General features: G+C 41.3%; 1 protein-coding gene across 1 annotated transcript in view; it reads right to left on the minus strand.

The window, feature by feature from the left end:
• The window catches only part of NRXN1 (neurexin 1), a 1,172,093-nt gene that overhangs the window by 553,442 nt on the left and 599,747 nt on the right, over nt 1-18,904 (minus strand). The window contains exons 13-14 of the mRNA XM_054986029.1: nt 18,021-18,194; nt 11,856-11,975 (exon numbers count right to left, since the gene is read on the minus strand). Coding sequence (XP_054842004.1) covers nt 11,856-11,975; nt 18,021-18,194 — 294 coding nt within the window. The remainder of the gene's footprint in view (nt 1-11,855; nt 11,976-18,020; nt 18,195-18,904) is intronic.

Genomic DNA, 18,904 nt, shown 5'->3' on the forward strand with positions numbered 1-18,904 from the left:
AGGTGTAGCACCAAAAGACAGAGATCTCTCAAGTGAGTCTCTCAGAGATCTCTCAAGTGAGTTGAATTTAGGGTGGACAGTAGTCACTACTCCCCCCCCTCCCCAATACACAGAAATTGGATGGGAGACCTCCAACAAAGACCAGAGTTGCAAAGGCAGGCAATGGCAAACCACCTATGTTAATCTCTTGCCAGGAAAACTCCACAGGGGTTACCGTAAGTCAACTCTTACTTGAGGGCACTCTCTACCACCACCATTATTCTAAAAAAAAAAATCTTTAAACAAAAGATGTCATGTCTGACTGTATTTAGGGGGGGGGGAAACCTTAAGTGAGCAAATCACTGATCTTGGTGAGCCAGAGTATGCACACCCCACCAACTACAGCTCCATAATGGTTCTAACTTAGTCTTTTCATGCCATTTTCCTATGTGTAGGAAACAAACGCACAGGGCCTCTTAGAGGATGCAGGGATGCAAACAAATCTCAGAGACTTCTCAGGTGCCCTGGGAAATAATTGACAGTGGTTTGAAACTAGGATTGCCAGTTCTGGGTTGAGAAATTCCTGGAAATTTGTGGTTGGAGCCTTGGGAGTGATCTCTGCAGGCTATAATGCCATACAGTCCACCCTCCAGAGCAGCCATTTTCTCCAGGGCAACTGATCTTTGTAATCTGGAGATCAGTTGTAATTCTGGGAGATCTCCAGGTCCCTCATGGAAATTGGTGACCTTATCTGAAACACAGCGCAGCTAAGAACTTCTTGTCCTTGGTTCATTTTACAGTGCACGCTGTTGACTATTCCTTTTATTATTTCCAAAGCCCATAAAGTTAACTATGAATTGCGTTGGGAACACAGTTTAGAATTCTGTTTCTCAGTTTTGCCCAAAGATAAAATCAGCTTAGATGAACTAACTGCAGGAGTCTGTAGCGTACACAGATTAGGCAAAAGAGCTTGCACTGCATTTTTGCTACCAGCTTCTGTCCTGGTACTCACAAGCCCTGACCCTTCCCCGCCCCGCCCCGCCCCCGGCCCTATCTCAATGCTGTCTATTGCACTTCTGCAGGAAGAGGTTAAATCTTCACTGAAAATATCATCCTTCAGCCCTATGCATTTGTTGAGGTTGCAAGGGGAAAGTTTTCTTTGAAGTCGGCTGTCATCCCAGCAAAACTGCATTAAGAAGCTCAAATTAAATATCTGTAGTAGTACATATCAGTAGGGAGTCAAGGCTGAAAAACAGATTACAGCTTTGGGGTACTGGGGTGGGGGGAGAAATATGATGATGGCTGATTTTTTTTAAAAAAAAAAACTCTTCCCCATAATTGATGGTGATTTAAAATATTGCTGTGATTCACTTGCATGGAAATTAAAACAGCTTAGAATTTTGGATCCAAATTATCTGAATGTGATCTGACACACCACTACTGGTCCAGCAAAACTGATTTTTTTATTATTATTATTCCTGGTAGTACATTCAATTACTGAGATACTATCATTTTGAATATTTTCCTGCCATAAAGACTCTCTCCCTTAGGGATTTTATAGAAAGAGGCTTATTTAATGTGCCTTCCCTTCTTCTACTTTACTCCATCACCACCCCCCGACACACGCTTCAGAAATAAAAAAGCTGGCTAAAAGAAAATGTAGGCCTGAATGGAATCAGGGAGTAGAATGTATGATGCAAGAAAGCAGTATATTTATTTCCCAAGGACATGGCAAACAGAAGCGAAGATTTGGATCAAATGGGACACTATTAACACAGCTTATTTTTGGGAAGGGAGAATATGGAGCACTGTTTAGTAGAGGTGGCCACAGAGCAGAAAACGGACATAATTTTACACAGTCTGGCTCAGTTCAACATTCACAAAAAAGTGGGTTGTGGGATGCACATTTTTCATGGACCCACAACTTTTGGGCTGGTCTGTTGGTCCGTTGGGTTGTGAATCCAGACATACTGGCACCAAGCAATCAATTCCCTAGCCAATGGAGGGGATGTCCATGGACCTTCTCTGGCTGTCAGACAGAGAACTCTCCATTGGATGTATCAGGGAGGAAAAACCCGTCAGGTTTCCTGAGCGGGGTGGAGGGCTAAAAAACAGGGGTTCCACACCTCTGCTGAGATCTTACAGCTCGGCCTGCCAGGAAGGGGGCATCTATGAAAAGGGTGGGTGGGAAATCCCCACTTTGGGAGCCGTGGCAGAATTTCTTGCTGTCAGCCAAAATAAAGTCTTTCCTGCCTGTTTGTTCCCCGCCACCTCCAATCTCCATTATTCCCTATGGGGAAAACTAGGTGGCTGGGGGTGGCATTTTCCAAGCAAAATGCACAAAATTGGCAGCAGACCTACTCCTCCCTGTCCTTTCAAGACTCATCAAGTTTCAGGGACATTGGGCTTTGGGGAGGGCACTTTAGAGCCCCCCAAAGAAGGCGCACACAGCCACCCCATTTGTTCCCATTGTGAGGAAAAATCTGACAGGAACTGATCCTATTCAAAACCAAATTATTCAGGAGGGGTTTTTAACACAGCAAAGTTGGAAAAGCACATAGCCCTGCTGCTCCAGGCTCCATCCCAACAAAGATGGGTTTGGCCCACTGGTTTCAGCCTCCATCTCCTAGCTGTGATTCAGCCCAAGCAGGGATATTCAGTTTTGACTGCAGAGGTGGGACAAATATATTCAGCCCTTATTATCAATGTAATGTTATAAGCATGCACAAAAAAAATTAAAAGGAGGAATGTGCTGTGACATCACTGATGATGCCATCGATGATGACAGCACTTGATAGAACAAAATAAACTGACTCACTACTGTAAATGCAAAGGGAGGGCAGAAATGTGGAAGAACCATAACCAAACTGATTCCAATGTTTAGAGATGGACTTCTTAGAAAATCAGGAATAAGTCAAGTGTGTGGAAAGGCCTCTCTTCAGGCAGGCCCTTACAGATCACCAGTTATTTCCCATCACTGTTGCAACCATCAGGATGGATCGAGCAGTCTTTACATAGCCAGAATATTTTAGGTTCCAGAATGTATGTATGTATGTATGTATGTATGTATGCCATTTCTAGTCTGCCTTTCTCACTGAGACTCAAGGTGGATTACAAAGTATGAGATTAGTACAATCCATATCAAGTAAATTTCCATACAGTATCAAGGATATTTCCACAAACAATGCCATAGGGTAAATAGATACAAATTTAAAAAGACATAGCGTTAACAAGAATCCAATACAAAGTAGAAGAAAATACTGGAACAGAACATAATCACTTCTAGGATTGACATTAGACAATTTAAGGCACAGGTAGTACATAGGAGTACATATTTAAAGCAACAGATAATATGTAAGACAACGTAATGGTGAAGTCTATGGTCCCTAACTCGTTAGTGAAGCATCTAAGACCCCATCCCAAAAATATAGCCCTCCCATTTGAGTAAAAAGCCTTTTTGAATAATTCAGTTTTGCATTGTTTGCTGAAAGCCAGGAAAGTGGGGGCTCTCCTGACCTCCTCAGGCAGGTCATTCCACAGGATATGGGCCACCACAGAGAAAGCCCGTGTATGGGCTGCTGTTGATTTAGCCCATGTGCAGCCTGGCATGTCCAGGAGAGCCTGTTCAGATGAGCAAAGATGCCATGGATGAACATAGGGAGGGAGGCAGTCCCGCAGGTATGCCAGACCAAGGCCATGAAAAGCTTTGTATGTAATAACCAATAACTTGAACTGAGCACGGTAACTGAGAGGTAGCCAATGGAGTGACTGTAGGATGGGAGTGATGTTCATGCTCCTGCTCGTTCCTGATAACAGTCAAGCTAACAGTCGAGCTGCAGCATTTTGCACTAATTGGAGCCTCCTAGTTAGCTTAGATGGGAGACCTATGTATAATAGTCAAGCCTTGATGTTACCATAGCATGGATCCAGGTGGCTGTGTTGAGATAAGAAGCTATCTTCCAAGCAAGAATGAGGTTGTAAAAAAAAAAATGTCATAGTCATTTCATTTCCTGAGGACTTGATCTTGCAGATAGGTGTGTACGGCTTCCATACAGCACATGACCATTCAGTCTTAGCCTGTTGTCCATTGACTCAGCAGGCCACTCTTTCCCTCCATTTTGTTTATTTCAAATGCTAACTCTTTTTAGAAGTAACTGTGTCAATAGTGTTGCTTATACTTTTTAAAAGAAGCTAGAATTTACAAGTGATGGCTTTTAACACTTATATATAAGATGGGATTTGAATTCAGAGAGATCTTGTTGGTGAGAATTGTTGGAAATGTGGTAAGATGAAATTTAATAAGACAAATTGAAGATGTGAGGGGGAGATCAAGAGCACAAACAAAACTTGGAGGTAGTAAGCTAAACAAAGACAGTGCAGTAAGGTGACGGAGAGGGCTGTGGATCATGTTCAGGTAGTCAGCTGCCATTGTGGTGGTTCAGCCTAATGTACTCACAGACTGTGTGGCACAAGAAATAAATCTTAGGCTGTTCACCACACTTAAAATTAGTTCGCAGGCCTCAGGCAGTTGCAAATGGAGTGCTACGTTCGTCCTGAGCTGTTGTAATTCATGAAAATGTAAATGCAAACAGGGAGAAGAACAATAAAATCTGTGGCAAGATTTTGGGGATTTGTCCCCTGAGTTATGTTGTGGAGAGACTAAGTATTATTGTCTATACAGTTCAAAGAACAACATAGGGAAGTCCCAAACAGATGAAAGCCCTTATGAAACATTCTAGTTGGTTGTTTTTCTACCACATTGTATGGCTCTGATTCCACAAGCAGCGTCTAGACTCACATTAACTCTAGTCAGATCATTGGTGACCATTGGCACAATGGTTAAGTGGTTGGGAAGTAAATCTGCACTCTGCTGGTTTGAATCCCACTACTGCCATGAGCTCGGCATGCAGCCTTGGGTAAGCTACTCCTCTCAGCCTCAGCTGTATTGTAAACTAATAACCATGATCGTGTTTACTGCTCTGAGTAGACCACTAATCTGCCTAAAAGAGCCGTATTTAAGTAGTAGTAGTAGTACTACTACTACTACTACTATTATTTGAATTATCTGAAACACAATCAACAATAAGCAGAGGTCACAAGTTATTATTGATTGGCCTTGCGAAGCTGATACAAGTTTCCATCAGTGACCTAAGTATCAACCAGATGTCGGTGTAATATGTATGCTGTTCCAAGTAGCACTGTCTTTTGCAGTTCTGATGCTGTTCCAAGTAGCACCGTCCTTTGCAGTCCTGTTGTTGTTGTTAATGCAGACAATCACCAATGATCTGAGATGGACTATATGAATCCTCCTTCTGTATCTTGGGTCAGAGCCATTCTGTGTGATCATGCAGTGCATAATGAGAATGCAGCAGTGCAGGGATCAAATCCAACCCCTAGGCTACTCTCTTGTCCCCTAAGCAGATAATTGGTTTTGTCACAGAGGATGAGACCAGAACTATATATTATTGCAGGATGGGGACACAATTCCTCTAATTCTTCATGAATATATTATTCTGATTCCATGTGCACATCTCCCATCTTGTTCAGGGCATAACTGTTGACATTGTGTGATGTCATGACATCATTTCAGCAATAACCTGTAAGTGACATCACCAAGATACTCTAAGAATTTCCTGTATCTCCTAAAGTGTCATAGCCAGTCTCCACACCCTTACTTCCTATTGGTTGCTGGCAACCAAACGTCTTTGTAACAGAAATTTGCATGCTGTCAATATTTCATTTTTACTAAAAAGAAATGTTTGAAATGCCCCCATTTCACTTTTTTAAAACAAAGTTTAACTTTTTATTAGGAAGAATTATATGAATCTTATATGAATTATATCAATCTTTTTAAATTATTTCCACATATTCTCTCTTTCAAGGTCTACTTAAAATGCTTTAATGATGCTGTTCATTTGGCCAACCAGCCTTGAGCAATGCCACAATAAATACTACAATTTTTTTTAAAATATATATAAAATATAAACCATTTTAAAATGTTCTGACATTATCATATTTAAAATCCGTTGAGCTTAAAAACATAAGCAAAAAATTGGCTACAGCCAGAGTTACTACTAGGTCGACACCTTCCAGAAGCATTTTTACCCTGGCCGTTTTCACACTACTAACCTGCTTCCGTGATGTTGCGAAACATCATGCAAAAAACGCGGAAGATAGCATCTTCTTGCAAGAGTTTTGCGTGACATTGTGCAAAACTCTCGCGAGAAGACGCTATCTTCTGCGGTTTTTGCGCAATGTTTCGCAACATCATGGAAGCAGGTTAGTAGTGTGAAAACAGCCCTTGTCTGGTATGGCCAACCCTTCACTGTCGCAGAAAATAGGAGTCTATTTAAAATATGAAACAAAATAGTATTTACAAAACTTGAATTGTTATTAGCCCATAGCATGTTCCCATTTTGCCACCCTGAGAATACACTGAATTAGCTTTTAATTGTTCTTTCCTTCATGATTTGCAGAGATTTGATTTAGAATTACACATGCCACCAATAAAAGAAAAGTCATTGTAATAAAAGTCAAAGTCCAGTTTAATCATTCCTTTGATTTCCCACAGAGGAAGAGAAAAAATAGTGGGTCTGATACTGTTTCTTTTATAAATTTTGTGCAATATAACAATTTTGCAATGTCTGGCTTGTGATTTCAGTTACATAATTACTGCCTCTTGAGAAACCCCCACAATTACCACAAAGCTATTCTTGCCAGTCTGAAGCTTCTCAAATTATTCCATGTAAAATTCCACAGGGACTAGATGCATGTCGCCCTCAAATGCCCTTCAAGGACACAAAAGGAGGGTTGGTTATAGGATCGTTCTATAATTTAAAATTTTCATTATTAAACACCAGTCAGAGAGAAACTGAAATTAATATGAATTGCATAAGTCAAGATTCAGACCTCCTTGGCAATCATGTTGTTTGGCCTGGAGGCTTGCCTATCTAATCCCAGATGTCCATGGACTGGTTACAGTGAATGCAGTAACAAAGGAAATGTGTTTGAAACATACTCAACAGCCTCTTTATCCTTATTTTACATATCCCAAAGTAAACCCTGGCACTGAAAAGTTTCACTTCAAAGGATCTTGTGCAAGAGATATTCCCTGGTGGATTATTCACCACAGCTATGGGCTGAGTGGAGTACTGACAACAAGAAAACTCTCAGGAGCATCTGATGCAAATAATCACATTTATATTCATTTTGGAAAATAGTAGGGAAATCCTCTACCAAACAGCTACATAATTAAAAACAGAACGCGTATTCCCGAACATTGCACACCCAATGCACTAAACAAACCATACCTTTCTGTAGAAGTATTTGTGCAACGTGAGGGGGGAAATTAACTGTGCACATCAGGAACAGTTTCTATCAATGCAGCACAATGTTCCTCACACAAAGTGTATGTAGATACATTTTCATTGCTTTCTATCAGATGTCTTCATTAATAAACATATGAAGCCCATGGAGCTTAGTGACAATTACCTCACTAAGTTCCAAGGCACATTCTGTCATCTGCAATATTGATTTTGAGCATTCTTCAGAAAAAGCTGAATTCACAAGAGCATTATGCACATGATACCAGGTAATGAGCAAAGTCATCTCTTGTTGCACACATACACCAACAGTCCCTTGCACCAACATTAATATTAGCGTACTATATATTGTTATGCATATCACTTGTAATTATTATAAGCAGGGAACCTGCAAGTATTTGTAGGGGAATCTTATCCCCCCACTATTTCTTCTTTTTCTTCCCTGAAAACCCCCAAACCCCTCCTCTCTCCCTGCCTCCTTCTCTCCTTCCTGCAAACCAACCAACCTACCTTTATCTTCCCACTCCTCATCTCCAGCTTTCCCTCCTTCTCTTCCTCTAGCAGTAACTCCCTGGGAAGACTCTGTGTGGTTCCAGCTGCAGAGTTTGTCCAGGCTCAGTTGCACTGTGGGAAACCTGCAAGAACTTCCCTGAAGCCCCCATAGCCTGTCCCCTTTTCCTGCCTCTTCTCCTTCCCACCACCAGCCAAACTACCTTTATTCCCTCCCAGTAATTCACACCCCCTGTAATCCTCCCCAAGTAATCCAGAACTTCAAAATTTGAAAAGAAATCTGACATAGTAAACTGCAAAATGAGCCAGTGTCCCAGCCCATTTGGATTTTTCATCAGACTACAAAATGCTGACTGGTTAATATAAAGAAACCTCTAATTTGCATAAGCATGAGTTTCTGTTCTGTAGACATGTCTGTATATCACCTGATGTTTCTTGATTAATAAATCAGTTAATAAATGGAAGGTGAAGTGACCCCTCATTTAGACATGCTTCAGCCACCAAGTGAGGAGGAACATTCATATGCGGATTGTCTTTGTGTGTTGTAAAACCCAAGTTCAAATTAAATATCCATGTTATAAGATGCAGCACTGCAACTGCATCTGTGACACAATAGATGGACTCAAATATGATGCAATGCTATTACACTTGGCATTATGCATGCCTGGTATTTTCATATGCCACATTTTTTTAAAAAAGGAAAAACGATAATTCCTGATGTGGTTGGGTTTTTGTTTTGTTTAGCGTTTTAGTAGCAAAAATGAATTTTGAATTTACAGAAAGACTTGGGGAGAGAGGAACATTTGATACAGAAGCTCTAATTTCAAGTCACAGTCACAATCATTTTCAACCCTGTGCTTAAAGAAAAACGGGCTGCTTGAGAGGAAGGCAACTCAGAAGCGGAAACCCTGCTATTACTACTGCTATTACTACTGCCTAGCATGTTCCTAAAGCCGCCGCCCCCAAAGGAACCAGAGCAGTCATCCATTTGTAAGAGTAATCATTAGGTGTCCTCTTTGCAGTTTCCTATATAATCCTAGAGTTTGGGGGAACTTCTTTCCTTTACCAGTTGTCTTCGTACTGAACAATATAATGCCTTCTGTCATATTTCATCTTCTGAAGATTGTAGTCCTGCATCTATGACCAACTTATCATTGCAGAAAAGAAAAGGTAACCACCATGTCATCTGAGGTCAAAACATACTTGCATTGTTTCCTTGTCAACGAAAAGGAAATAGGACACTGCCTGTCTTTGCAATCATCAAAGGGTACGATGCTTAAAGTTCCATGTATGAAGTTACAGTGGTTTTCTTTAGGGCACAATCTGCATAGCAGCCCATATTGTTGGGACATGATTACAGGGAAGGAGCAGAGGAGGGAGGGTCTGTGAACATATTGTGTACCAGTAACTTGCTGTGTCTCTGGAAAGATTTCTACAGAGTCATCCTAAACCCACTGATTTCAGTGGACTTAGAAGAGTATAATTTTGCTTTGGATGGCATTGGCAGTGGCCTACAGAAAATGATAACATGATGTGTTCAGGCCCGTGCTATTTGTTGAACCTTTGTATGTACAGATGAGTCATGGCTACATGTCCATGGCATGGAGGGAGCTCTCCCACACACAGTCATCATCTGATAGTACTCATAAGCACACTCTCTTCTCCCTCCAAATATCACAGTGCATATTGATGCCCATTATTGGTACTGCCTGGTACTATTTATTGTGGTATCCCCAAGCATGACAGTGGTCCAGTTATGCCAACAGACCTTGGGGCTTGGATGCAGACCTTCTACAGATGAACCAAGTTAGTAAAAGCAATTTCTATCACCTTCCCTCAGCATATAGCTGCATCCTCAGAAAGAAAATGCTGGGAATCAAAGGACCCTCTAGAACAATACAGATGCTACAGGGTTGTAGCATGAAGTTCTGCCCATTCTATATCAGGATCCAATTTTGGGGGCTCTCCATGTTAAAAGACATAGTGTTTTCAACAACCTGCCTGTGCCCTACCATTTAATTTCCTTAACAGTTTAAGTTTTCTCACTGCATTTCAACCTTTACTTCCAAAGCATCTGCATTCTCTTTATGTTTACTCCTTTATGCAACAAGCCACCTTTATTCTTGATGTTTCTTTGTGTGTGGGGAGAAACCAAACCCTTTTCATGCTTCTGTCTGTTTATACAATCCTAAAATTTCAAAGCCCAATGGTGCTGTGTGATCACAAAACATGTATGCACAAAAACTTTGGGGCTTTTAATTAAAGGAAATGATTGGACATTTTGAATTAGATGAAATGCAACCAGAACGGATCTAAGTTCAAAAAGGCAGCTACAGGTTCCACAGAAATTTCCTAAAGCTAAAACACATGAACATACACAAAACTATTGACCAGTCCAACCAAACAGCAGCTTTGTGCATGACCATCACTTTGAAAAAAGACCGCAACTTCATACACATGGTTCAGATCTAACAACCAACCAGAGTTTGTGCTAACCATTGCTTGTGTTCCTAGTATGATACTCTTACAGCATGGTTCCCAAACAAACACACACACAAATCTTGGTTTTGCTCCTTTCCACCTCACCTGCCTCCCATCAGAATTCCTTCCTTGCTAAAGTGCAGTTCTCAATAGCCACCTTGTAATTTCTTTGTCAGAAATCTACACAGTTTCTAAATGCTACAGTAAATGCTTGCTGTAATTTCAGAACAGGGAAACCCTTCTGAAATCAATCCAATGGTACAAAATACATCATGAAATCAGGCTCCATACTTATATCTCAATTTTTCCAAAATAGATTTCTCCATGCAATGAAATACTAATTGAATGTGGTGAATTTGCAAGAAGCTGAGCCATGGGAGGGGGGGGATCAATGTGGTGTTTCCCCCCTCAAAAAGTCCCAAATGTTTACTATGATACTCAGAACAATGTGGGGTTACATGTTAAGCAGATCTATAATTTCACCCCTTTTGGCAAGACAGGTTTTGAACTTCAACATATATAACAGAAAGATAATTAAGATTTGCAACAAGAGAGGCTGCAAATCAGCTTTCTTGGGTTTCTTGGGTATTCCCATGTTCAAATTTCTTGTCATATACAACACAGGGAAGGTTTAGTGAGAACTGTCCTGTACATAGTGGGAACTGACACCCATCTCTGTGATCATGGCTGATGAAAAAGGAACAGTTACCACACAAGTATAGCTTAGTGATCACTAGCTTGCGTCCATCTAAAGAAAGTACACAGTTCCATTGGTTGAGTGCCTGGATGGGACACCCCCAAGTATCCTAACTAACCAGTTCCTCTGTAAACCTCTGAACCTCTCTAAATATACATGTTCTTATCAGAGGGCTTACCTAAGGAAGTTTCACATGCAGCACACACCCTCAGTGCATTCATTGTACTGACTCACCCCAGATGTTTTCAACACCCAAATGTGATTCTTGAGACTTACGTCATTGGTAAAATGATCTTGAGATTTATTCAGATGACATTTAAGTAGAAAAAGCATTAAATTCTTTTTTTTAAAAAAATTATTTGACAGAGCATTTTGTGTCACATAAAGCAACTTGACGTAGGGAAGATAATGTGAGTTGTCAGCGGCTTCACAGTAATTACAACCCTCATGATATAATGTTACAAAATTACAATACTTCTTAAGAAAATGAGATCTGAAAGGATTTTTCCTCACCAAAAATGAGGAGAGAGGAGGGGGAGGGGAAAATCTCATGTACTACATTTAATGAAAAGATGATATTCAAACATTTGCATTAGGTAGAAAATTTCAGTATCACAATTCCATAGTCCCCCCCCCCCCCGTAAAATTTCTACTGCACAATCTCTAATGTAGTGCTTCAGTCATGTGCGTCCTATGAGCATAGCAAAACAATTTTTTTAAAAAATCTCTGCAGAGTTTGCCAGTTCAATTAATTATATAATATTAAAACAATGCACCATTTTAGACACTTGCTTCCAAGGCTAGTGCCCTACAGCCTTTCAGACTTCTAGAAAGAGAAAGAGAGACGCAGTCTCTAATGTACTCACGGTCATTGCACAGCGTTCCACTGAAGGAGGTCATGCTACAGTCACAACTGAAGCCATCCCACTGCTGCAAGCAGACGCCTTGGTTCGCACATGAGTCCTCTTGGCACGTAGTGCTGGGCCCTAACAAGAACATACACACAGAAAAGGAAACTTGGGCTTTTGTCTTTCACAGGCACTGTATTTGCCACTGGCTCACACAGGGTAGTTGCCAACATCTCAATATTTAAAGGGTGAACTGAGGAAAAGAACAGACAGTAGGATTGGTCGAGATCTTTTTTTAAAAAATTTATGACAGGGCATATAGCTTTGCTTCATAATGGTGAGGTCCATGAAGAGATGAGTTAATTCAGAAATATGACTTTAAAAACCCAAACAGAAGCAGATAGTTTACAAAATGAGGTATGCTGTCAACATTGCTAATTTCATTGTACAGTATTTTTTATTCCTTCTCTCCAACATGGTAAGTTCTGCCAGGTACCATGAAAAACAGGATATAAAACTACTTTTAAAAGATTAAAATTAAAAGCATGTTAAGGGGGGAAAGTACTGCCATCCAAGCAATGATTTGGTGAAGAGCGATGCCTGTAAGAAGTCAAGAGACATTTGACCGGGCTTATTATTATTATTATATTTTGTGCAGATTTAGTCACAAGAATGTTGGCAAGTATCATTTCACATGCTTAACTTATCCCATGCAGAGGGGTTGTTTCTTTTTTAAGGGGGAGAAAAATCTGCAAAGTAAAGCACCAGCATGCTCAAAAGTGACATACACGTGATAAACAAAACTATTCTATTTCTAGAGACTCATCAACTAGACCACTGGGGGGATGGGAGGGGGAAAGAACTTAAAGAAAAAGGCATGATCAAAGCACTAAAGCAATCACTTTACAGATAAACACAAGACTGAAAGCCTTTATGCAGAATATCCTGCAAGAGGAAGGTTCTTGCATCGCTTTTTGAAAGGGGAAGAGAGAATCCATATGCAAAACAACATATGCCAGCACAGGAAGGCGAATGGAATGATCCCCAATGCACATTCTGGGTTTCAGTCTTGTTTAATATACACAAGGGCTATCTACCTTGCAAATCAGCTTTCATCAATGCAACTTTGCCAGCAAAATAAAAAAAAGCAAAATATATTAAACGTTAGTAAGCAAATATCAAAACGGCAGCAAACATAGAAAGACCATTCAGAGAAGGTGCATGCTGCTCTTAAAGAGGAAAAGAAATTCCACGTAATGCAAATAAATTAACGCTAATAGACATAAATCTCCAGGCAAGCCAAAATGAGAATGCAGTAATTTGCCAGCATTTACTACAAATATAATGGTTAATTGAGCTGATGACATGTAATGAAGGAAAATTAAAAGCATTTCTTTTCATCGGATAGATGTGAATGCATTAGCTGAGTGAATGCATGGTTTAAATCCTGGCTAGCCATTTGTCATGCTCAGAGACAGTCAAGTACGTCATTAGTACATTATTCTCTCCCATCTTCCTCTCATCTTGATCTTCTGCTGGAATGGATACCAGATTGACATTTACATCAAGAATCACATATTCCCATTCCCAGGTATGCAGTGGTTGCTCTCCCTCTCCCAGCATGCATTGGACAAAAGCAGAAATAAAGCTCTAAGATTTCACTTCATCTTTCAAATATCACATACTTCCCCCCTTATGCAAGTAGTTCTCGCCTGAATTAATGAACCTGTTGATTTGGAGGCATTTGTTGACTCAGTAAAACTTATAGTCAATTGTTTAGTTTTAGGTAAGGTTAGGATTGTGAGAAAGGTAAAGAAAGGTATTACCCATACCAGAAAGTTGCGTAGGTAAATGGCTTCAGGAAATCAGAAGACATCTCAGTTAGTGCTCAGACTAAGAAGTCATGCCAGAGTCAACGGCTTTATGGAACATGGTAGAATTCCATTGGCCTCTGGTATCTCCTGGGCTCTACTGAGTTGGTAGCTGCATTACCTATCTCTGGTCATTCACAGCAGTGGTGTTGAAGCACAAGCCAGAAGCTTTCTGAAGGGGGAAGCTATTGCTATCCAGCAAGACCCCTGAGCCTTGCTGCCAAATCCCAGATTCGAGAGACCCATTGCTTCTTGTAAGTATTCCATTTGTCAATGTTACAACTGATCTCCTGGACTCAGTAAAAGATTTAAGAAGTTGGGTCACCTGATTAGCTGAAGAAAGGGCAGATTCTAAAAGATACTGTCAATGTAGACAGTTGTTGATTGTTGTGACAGTGGCATGGTGAAATCACCACGGTTTGTCATATGTATGTTCTGATACATGTTTCATCATGGATTAAAATATAGTGGGAATATATTTGAGAAGTATGGTGAAAAAAGATGTGATGAGCTGCAAACAAACTTCATTATGGTGAGAGTCACACACCTTAAACTAGTTTCACTACAATGCTAAAGTAATTGGTAGAACTTGATGTGAGATGTATACCTGTTTCCAAAATCAACATAGTGCATTAAGTACATTGTTATTTATTGTATATATTTTTAAACTCTGGTTTTATGATGTTGTGGCCTGCCCTAAGCCCATTTGTGGGGAGGGCAGGATATAAATCCAATAAACAAACAAACAAACAAAGGAAAGAAAGGGAAAAAAAGAATGAACAAACGAATGTGTGCATGCTAAAACAGTTGCCTGGCTGCTTCAGTATGAACAACTAAGCACACAGCATACCTCTTACCATACTGTTGTGCAATGCAGTTTCAATGGCTTTGTAAAGATTGTTTATGTGTTACCTCAGAGACGACTAAATGTGCACAGGTGGAAACAAGATTGTGCCCACTGGCTTTGCATTCCTCAACACATGAACAAACCTATGCATGTGCAAACCGTATAGACAGGTTCTGAGCGTACCATTGGCCAAAGTTCCCAGTCTCATAGACAAAGCTGATACATGTAGGCTCTGTTCACAAGTTATGCTGAAATGGAGACAGCAGGCACAATACATCCCCTGTCCCAGAACTTAGGACAGCCCTGTATTGATGAGGCAAATGTGGTTGAATTGAAAGGTGACCTTGAGCACAGAAAAAAAATAATAAGCACCTCCTAAATATTTGATATTCTTCACATTGTAGTTGGGTTGTACAGCAGGATTTGGGTCCAGTTGCACCTTGGAGACTAACAAGATTATCAGGGGATGAGCTTTCAAGACCCAGAGCTCTCTTCTTCATATATACGGAGGAGTAGAGATCCCTGAGCATTTATATTACAGTCAGGAGTTGGGTCAGGCGAATCAGCCACATTATCTGGGTCACCAGCCATCAATCAATTTCTTTTATAATTTGGACTGGAAAAATCAGCAGCCCTTGAGAATTCAGGTGTCAGAAACTTCTTTGGCTTTCAAGTATTTTAATGCAAAGATCTCATCATTGCCAGCATATGCCACCTTCTGCCCCCTCTCCCACAAGCAGCAGAATCTGTTATTCAGACACTTTTATAAAAGCAAAGTGAAAATACCTTTAGGTGTTTCAATGTTATACAGTCTATGTATGCTTTTACACTTATGCATTCCAATGTTAATCATCAAATTAAAATTAGAACACAAGTCACAAGGATGATCAACTTGAAAGAGAAAAAGGCCAACGAACTTAACAGCATATGCGGTTTTCTCATGCAAAAGGAAAAAGACAAAACTTTTATCAAATGGGATGATATTGGCTTGTTAGGGCTTATTGGTTCTAACAGAACCAACAGCAGTTTGCTTTCCTCCTTCACTGGCAACTTATTACCACAAGAATGCTTTAGAGGCAGTTATATGGGCGGATACCTTCTAAGGTAGGCCTGGTCAACGTGTAACTCCTCATGCTGAACACAGGTCACTGGCCAGATATATCCAGCTCGACAGGGCTAGTGGGGTCTGTTTAGCCCTGTTGGTGGGTCACAACATGCGCTTGTGTAGGCCTGTTCTAAGGGAGTCAATCTGAACCTGCTCCTTGAGAAATCATTATATATTATGTAGCACTTTGCATACTAATAGGGCTAATTAAATGTTTAGAATTAGCAGTAAAAAAAATCAGGCAGATTTATGAAGAGAAATCTCCAAATGGCTTTAATCAGTCTTTTCCTGGGCATTGGTCTCTCTCTATCATCTTGAGTAGAATATTTGTTTCTCTATTTACTTCAGCAGGCTCTGCAGGTAAGTATGGCTGGGATATTGAAAAATACCTGTGCGGCTGGGAGAGTGGCACAGTGGGATCTCTTTTTTTTATAACCTGTTGCACTCCTGATGATATGCTTAGGGCTCTCCAAGGATCAGGAAAGAAAAAAGAGTGACTTCCTGATTTTAGGTGAAGTAGCAAGTACAATGCAGAATTGTGCATATGTATGTTTGTGCCAGCAGGGTTCGTCAGCCAATGCTCAGGGTCTTGTCATTCCTTCAGGGCGATGGTAAGGGCCCACTAACTCAAGATGGCCCATCATAGAAACATATAGCTGGAAGTGACCTCTAGGGTTTTCTAATCCAATCCCCTGCACAATGCAGCAAATTCACAGCTATCTCCCCACCTCACCTCCTCCTCCCCCAGTGTCCCCTGCTCTATGCCTATCAGCAACCTCCAGCAAGACATCTGTGGCGGTGCTGCTGCTTGACTATGGAGAGAACCACCATGTGTCCTCCTTTGGGTTGGCAATATGGATACGGCTCCTTCAGACCCTTTCCCTTTCTGGAAGTCATGCTGTGCCATTGCCATAAATGGTGCAGCAGCAGCTCCTTCTCCTTTCCAGATACCATTCAGGGTCAGAAGTAGACATGGGCATGAATCAAAAAACCACAAACCACGAACTCCCACGAACTGGTGCAAGCAGCAGGTCCCTTTAAACTATCAGCTGGCAGGCGGCAAGGGGGGGATCCCCAGGGAAATGGCCATTTAAACTACCCCTTTAATATGAACCAAACAAACCAGTAGACCAGTTCGTGGAAGTTCATGGAAACGAGCTTCCATGAACCACTGGTTTGCGAACCATGAACAAGCCTGGTTCGTGTGTTTTTTTGGTTTGTATTTAGGTTCATGCCCATCTCTAGTCAGAAGGCAGCCAAAGGCATGAATTGCTGCTGTTTGCCCCTGCTAGAAATAAGCTTATTCTCCTGTACACTGCACCTGGTGCTCCTTGCCACAGTAGCCGTTTGCTCACTTGGCCTTCTGAACTGCAAAGTGGTGGTAGTGCAGCAGCAGCTGCTGTTTCTGAGTCTCCTGCTCCTTTCTGCTGGGTGGCAGAAGTTCCAGGCTGTTCTCTCCTCACTAAATAAGAACTGGTTGGGTTGTAGTTTGTGCCAGTGAGCTGTCATATTGTGGTTCCAGAGCAGGAGGTGGTGGATCTTGGTGGGTGAGTGAGTGATCGGCAGTGGGCACTGGGCTGAAGCGAGGGATGCAGGGCAAGTGAGGAAGGAGGAGTTCTCACTTGAAGGCATTTTATTAAGAACCAGCCTTGCTTGCCAAGTTCTTGACCTAGTTTTGCTGTGCCAAGCAAACACCAGAGTTGACTGAGATCTTTGTGTTGCCTGATGGCTGAGTCTAGCTTGGGACAATAACAGTTGTGGAAACCCAGTACATGAAAGTAGTACAAACCACCATGACATAGCTCAGAGTTATCAAAAGCCTTCGACCTCCTCCCTCCAGCTCTAGTGAGAGAGCCTGAACATTTCATCCTGAACACAGCCTGCACTAAAAAACATGTATCTATATTCAATTAGTTAATTTACACATAAACTACCGTCTAAGCACCATGATGATATAAAGTGCTGCACAGGAGCTAATTATTGCAACAATTAATTACAGTACCGCACAAACAAATGGAGACATGCAAATCAGCTTGCCGGTGGAGAAGAACAGACTCCAATGATTATATTTGAGAAGATAAGTTAATGTTCTCAGGTTCAATTTGTGCTTTGTGCCGTCAGTGTACATTTCCCCATCAATGGCATCCGTCCTTGTTAATAACGTAAAACAAATCCTGCTTATGGCTGTGGCAAATAGATGACAGCGGGCAAGATAGGAAAACTGTCATCATTGGAGTGCAAATAAACAGAACACAGCAGGAGGGACGGTACAGACACACACACCCTCCCCATGATGAGGTATAGAAATATTTAATTTACATTAGAGGAGCCTGTGACAAGATTACAAAACAGATCTGTACCTTCACATCCTCGTTCAATCTGCCCGTTGCAAAACAGAGCATCTGAGATCAGGTCTGGAAGGCGCCCATTCAGGTCCACGGAGGCAAGACAGCCTTGAAACCCCTCTTTTGCATGGACCAACTTTGGCAAGGATTTGTAGGTTTCTTTCGCCACTCCTCCAATATACAAGTCACCTGTGGATCCAAAGTACACACTGAGCCGGAGTGGTTTTATCTTGTCATATGGATTTCCAGTCTTTATCTGAGATAACAACAGGTAAAAAGCCACCCAGTGGTCTGACTGAATGAACAGAACAGTATAAAAAGAGTCCCACTGGTCACACCAATGGTCCATCTAGTCCAGCATCCAGTGGCCGGCAAGATGCCCTATTTGCTGCAACTGATATTATTGTTTCTTCCAAGCATGGAAATTCCACAGCTCCATGAACCTGTCTGCTTCCCTTTTAAAATCAGCTAAGCTAGCGATGATCACTACATCCTGTGGCAGTAAGGTCTATGAGCAGTTGTACATTGTGCGAAGAAGTGCATATGAACAATGAAGCTTATACTGAGCCAGAACCTTGGTCTATCAAACTCAGTATTGTTTACTCTGACTAAAAGCAGTTCTCCAGGGTCTCAGGCAGAGGTCTTTCACATCACCTACTTACCCCCTCCCTTTAACTGGAGATACTGGGGATTAAACCTGGGAACTCTTGCATAAAAAGCGGAGACTAAGCCTTGGTCTTTTTCTATCCTGAATCCCAGGAAAATGCCCAGAAACACAGCAGATGATGGTTTCAGTCTTTGAGTTATGAGCCCAGCACACATTCATGTTTGTGTATTTGAACTCAGCTTTCCCTACTTCAAGTCCACACTGGCTCTTCAGATCATCTCCTACTGAGGAA

The sequence above is a fragment of the Eublepharis macularius genome, chromosome 1 (genome assembly GCF_028583425.1).
Source record: "Eublepharis macularius isolate TG4126 chromosome 1, MPM_Emac_v1.0, whole genome shotgun sequence".
Taxonomy (NCBI): Eukaryota; Metazoa; Chordata; class Lepidosauria; order Squamata; family Eublepharidae; genus Eublepharis; species Eublepharis macularius.